General features: G+C 47.4%; 1 protein-coding gene across 1 annotated transcript; it reads right to left on the bottom strand.

Moving 5' to 3' along the window:
- Positions 1-1,644: 1,644 nt before the first annotated feature.
- LOC119297355 lies at positions 1,645-3,371 on the bottom strand. The gene is made up of 3 exons (XM_037575177.1): positions 2,811-3,371; positions 2,589-2,680; positions 1,645-2,273 (listed from the first exon to the last, which is right to left on the bottom strand). Exons 1-3 carry the CDS (start codon positions 3,172-3,174, stop codon positions 1,974-1,976), a joined length of 756 nt encoding a protein of 251 aa, XP_037431074.1. The 5' UTR covers positions 3,175-3,371; the 3' UTR covers positions 1,645-1,973.
- Positions 3,372-5,704: the final 2,333 nt, after the last annotated feature.

Genomic DNA, 5,704 nt, shown 5'->3' with positions numbered 1-5,704 from the left:
TGGTGTGAATGCGGTTGGGGTAGGTGGCCAGAGGGTTTTATCCTACATGTGTGACGACATAATCTCCGGATTGGCCCATCACCTCATTCGACATAGGCATAGTGTCGGGCATGCATGACTATGTTGTTGCCAATATGTCGATTTTTTATTATTTTTTGTCAGACCATCGGTGTTTGGTTATGTGAGTCTTAATTATACATAAGGTCGAATGTTGCTCATCATGATTTGTGTGCATTTGTTGCTAGAATTTTAAGTGAATAAAAAGGCTCTTTATTAACTAAAGTGAGTTGAAAAAAGTGGTTCACGTCTGAACCCTCAAACTTAACTCCTAAAAATAGTAACACAAATTATTATTTTTGTAGACCATACTACTCAATTACTTCAATTAAACGACATATTGGGCACACACACTTCACCACTTTCTCACTAGAAGTACCGATCAAAAGAAAACGATAAGGAAATTATACTCTTCATTAGAAACATAACTTACTTGACTGCATCTATAAGTCCAATCAATACATTCTCCATCTCCTTATGTTCATTGCCAACATTTTTGCTCTTCCTGTTTACTTCTCTAGATAGTATGCTCGTTTCTTTTCTGCATCATCAAACTTGTACATTCCGTCCTTTGTAATCTTATCTCTAGCAAATAGTGCACCAACATTCAATAGACCTCTCTTGATCAATAGATCAATGTGCTCTTCTTCCCAAAACCAAAAGTTGCAACATTTTCTACATACAATAAGCGAACAATGAGCAAAACTTGCTTTAAACCGAAAAATAATCACACAAAAATGCACTCACTTGGTCCAGTTCACACTGGATGAAAAACCGTACAGGATGTTCTACCATCTTCGAGACCTGACGCAACACCAGCCGCAACAGTCATCACACTTGATGATCGATAGGGGTACGCCGACGAGTTGTTGGACAAGGGTCAAGCCCGACCGACCAGCGGACAAGCATGCGACGGTGATCGGACGACGAGCGAGATGTGAGTAGCGAGAGGAGGAAGGCATGCCGCGATGTGGCGGGGAACGCTCAGGGTGGCTGCGATGTTCGGTTTCCCATGACTCCTAGCAAAATGCAACGGTGCTGGGGCCTAGGTGCATTGGTTTCAGTATCGGCGGCCGAATCAATGTCAGGGCAAATGAGCGGCGGGTGGTAGAAGGTGTCTATGATGGTGTGTACTGGCCAAAGGAGACAAGGACGGTCGCGCTGGAGTGGATGCGGTCAAGCGAGGGAGAGCGGCAGCCACGGGGATGGGAAAATTATCCTGAGAAGTGCCGCTAATCGAGTAAATACAAGCGATGGCTGACGCGAGGAGTACAATTTCTGAGGAGTTAAAGAGGACAAGGGATAGGATATGTTGAGAAAGCGGCAGTTTTCTAATTCCGAATGACCTTATTTTGATAATCAACTAACCGAACATTTCTAACACAGGTGATTCACTGTCTCCCCGTCATGTCTAGAAATACGGCGAAGAGCTCGGCATTTTCCTTCCAAATTCAAAATGATGAATTGAGGTAGAATAGACCGATGATCCGGTAATCATTTGTCGGCCTTATAAGGAATGGCCCAGCGCAATAGGGACACGTTCGAGCCCTACCAAGACCATCTGACCTGCTTAATTAATGACTCCGGTATGTGATAGCCCACAACCTCTCTTCTGAATGCAAAAGAAGATTCGATCAACGTACCAGGCTAGCCTTCTTGAACTCCTCATAACGAAAATTTTAGGGAGGGATTGGCTAGAGATGCTTTTACGCTTCTCACTTAAATTTCAGTGGCTCACTAAATTTAGCATAATGGGTATTTTGTTAACAAAAGAGAATGGGATAATACTTCAGCTAGCAGCATGCATTGTTCCATCACGTATATCCTTAGAAATGTAAGTATTCTTCAATCTCTCGATTCCCTCCTACTTTAACTGCTAGCAGCAGTTAGGACGGTTGAGCCGATGGAGTGAAGAACTAAGCGAGGAGCCAGAAGTCCCTGTGGCGCCTGCTGGAGACGAGGTACCCGCCGGAGTTCCGGCGGCGCACGCCCAGCGCCTCGCACGGCGCGTGCTCGATGCAGTACTCCACCAGGCCCCTCTGCCACCGCCGGCCGCACCGACGCTCCGCCGCCGGCCACAGGCCCAGGATCCACCGCGCCGTGGCCGCCCGCCGGCGCTGGCCGAGCACGAGCAGCGACGCGCCGTGCCGCCTCGCGGCGTCCACCACCGCCGGCGCGCGCTCATCCGCCTCCGTCACGCACACCTCCACCTTCACCTGCACAAGCGTTGATGATTCTTTTGTCATCATAGGCCAATCAATCAATCATGGGCGCAAGGCGCAATATTGATCCACTACCACCATTTACTATTGCGGAATTGCTTTCTCGTCTTGGAAAGGCATGGAAGGTGCCAAAAGCAAATAAATTCATTCCTACAGCCTACTGGCAGCTTAGCTCAATTATTGAGCACCTTTACGCGTTCGGCCGAAATTCGGCGCGAAATGCGCTAAATGGGTCGCTGCCTTTTAGAACTAGCTTCCAGTTTGATATTCTCTCGCTTTATACTAGCAGTGAATAAAGTATGTATATACCTCTGGCCTGGTCGACTCACACAAGCTCCTCATGGCATTAAGGTTTTCATAGCATCTCGTCCTTGACATCTTCACGCAGGATGAATCATCCGCTGTAGCAATCATATCAGAATTATTTTACGTCAATTTCAACAAACTCCCACAACAGAAAATACAGTGCTAGTGTGTAGTAATAGATTTTCGCTCATGTACATCACTGGCTACCGCGGTACGGTGACTCACCATCTGCCGGGGCCGGCTTGACGACGGCGAGGAGGACGACGGCGTCATTGCTCCGGACGGTCTGCGACAGCGCCCACTCGAGCGCGCCCACCGCCTCCGCCCGCCCGTCGGCGACAACCATCACCCGCCGCCCGCCGCCGTCCTTCTTGCCGCCCACGACGTCAACCATGGACGCGCCATTGCCGCCGCCGTAGCAGCGTCCGTTTCCTGCGCCACCGTCACTCCTCACCTTGCTGGTCACCGAAGGCGGCAGCTTGGAGGAGGAGGACGACGAGGAGGGGGAGCAGTAGCTCACGCGCTGCACTCGCTTCCTGACCCGCGTCGCCGCCCGGCCGCGGCACAACGCCGGCAGCCTCCGCCCCATTAGTAAATCCGCTGCTCAGCTAACTCCGGCCAAAGAATGTGGCCTGCGGGGCAAGGAAAAGCTGTGGAGTATTATACATGGAGGGCTAAGATTAGTGCGCATACGGGGATGCTTATATATACGCATCTTGCGTATCGCCAATCGCTGCGAAACTGGCGGCGAACTTGCGAGACGTGCAGCGCATCACATCAAGGGGCGGGACGTGCACTTGTTTGGTTTGGCCGACTTCGCCTGCAGCCTGCGGGGGAGATGATAATATCTTGGGTGTCTTATGATTCACGTGGTACGTATTGCTGTAATATGATTGGTAGAAACTACTCCCTCTGTCCGGAAATACTTGTCATCAAAATGGATAAAAGGGGTTGTATCTAGACATATTTTAGTTTTAGATACATCTCTTTTTACCCATTTTGATGACAAGTATTTTCGGACGGAGGGAGTACTAGTCATCAACCTACGGGAGACAGCTGCATGGACTTTCTCTTCCAGAAGACACATTTGTATTTAAACATTTTACCTTTTGGGCAGTAGCTTTAAGAAGTTGCAAACATATGTTGTATACAAAATGTTCATGGTAAGTCGGAAAAAGTTCAGTTTGTTACTTGATCAGACACCTAACATTTTTCCTCGTCTTAGAGCAACTCTAACAGATCCCGCATCTCGCTGGCCCGTAAAACGCGTTTGCAGTTCGCGCAAAACCGCTTTTGCGCGCCGGCGCGGACGGTCACAGATTAGACTCCTCAAACAGACCCGCATAAAAGTATATTCACGGAATATTTTTTTTTACGGATCGGCTTTTGTGGGTTTTGCTCGGACACCACCGCGACGACCCGCAAACAGAAAAACTGCAAATCTTGCATTTGATATAAGGTTTCACAAATAAGTTCAAATTCAAACGACATAACACAGTTTTACGCGTAAATAAAAGCCAAGTTCATTACGGCAAACGCAAAAGAAGGCCCTGCAAAAGTTTGCGCCCATGTCCGACATCATCTTGGTCGATCATTACTCCGCGTCATCGAGTCCATCTTGAAGTTCATCGCCACCACCGGATCCACCTCCTGCGCTTGTTCCAACTCCCGCACCGAAATCATCAAGATTGCCATCATATGGAGCGGAGAAAACATCTCCGGAACTGTAGCACGCACCGGTCGACGCAACCATTCTCCTCTTCAAGATTTCTCTCCTTGCCATATCATGCCATGTTTTGGTGAGATCGTCCATGTCATTGCGGTTCATTGACATGATCTTGTTCTCTTCGGCGAGCAGCTTGGACATGGCTTTGTTTTCTGCAGCGCGTGCTCTTCTCTCCTCAATGGCAGCTTTGCGCAGCCCCTCTTCTTTGAGCAATTGCCACTTTTCTTGCTTCTCTTTTGCCTTCTTCTCGGCCAACTCTTTCTTGATCTCCAACGACTTCAACAACATCGACTCGCTTGATTGCACCATGGCATCAATCTTCTCCCTCAAGCTCGATGCTTCTTGCTCTCTCTTCATCTTCTCCTTGGTCTTCTTGTCGCCATCGGGCTTGTGCAAATTTCTTGGGCCATCATCATCCTCATCTTCATCCATGTTGGTAAGTGAGCCTCTCTTTGATCAGGACTCTTTGTCGATCAACTTCCACTTCTCGCACTTTTGGAGCAACTCCCAACAATGCTCTAGTTTGAAGAATTTGCCTTTCGAAGCTTCCATGTCCTTGTATCTATGTTGAGCAATCTTATCCTACAAAATGTGAATAAAGTGATGCAATCATTTCCCATGATGCAAATATGATGATGCACAACTTGAACAAAGGCAAAACAAACTTACATAGTCGGACTCAACGGTGCCACTTGGAGGTGCATTGCGTACTTGCTCCATGCAAGCTGCCCAACGCTGCACATTGGTTTGATATTCTCCCAACGCCCTTGAAGCGACCGAAATGTGTGTGGAGTCCTATTAGGATGCTTTGCCATAATGCGGAAGTATTGACCTTCGATCCTTTGCCAATATCTCTTGGCGGTTTGAGAAGTTTCCGTGCATGCATCAAGAGACACCAAACTCCATACTTTGATCAAAGCTTGATCTTCCAAGATCGTGTAGTTCTTCGATCTTATGCTTTTCCCAGTTTTTGTTTGTGATTGCTCATACGCTTCCGCTTCGATCTCTGCTACCTCTTGAGCACTTGCGTTGGTTTTTCCTTGAAGAGGAAAGGGTGGTGCAACAAAGTAGCGTAAGTATTTCCCTCAGTTTTTGAGAATTAAGGTATCAATCCAGTAGAAGGCTACGCGCGAGTCCCTCGCACCTACACAAAACAAATAAATCCTCGCAACCAACGCGATAAGGGGTTGTCAATCCCTACACGGTCACTTACAAGAGTGAGATCTGATAGATATGATAAGATAATATTTTTGGTATTTTTATGATAAAGATGCAAAGTAAAATAAAAATAAAGTATTGGAAGATTAATATGATGAAGATAGACCCGGAGACCATAGGTTTCACTAGTGGCTTCTCTCAAGAGCATAAGTATTTTACAGTGGGTGAACAAATT

Source organism: Triticum dicoccoides, chromosome 5A, assembly GCF_002162155.2.
Source record: "Triticum dicoccoides isolate Atlit2015 ecotype Zavitan chromosome 5A, WEW_v2.0, whole genome shotgun sequence".
NCBI classification, from domain to species: Eukaryota; Viridiplantae; Streptophyta; class Magnoliopsida; order Poales; family Poaceae; genus Triticum; species Triticum dicoccoides.
The sequence above is the reverse complement of the archived record's forward strand: the minus strand, read 5'-3'. Positions and strand labels throughout refer to the sequence as shown.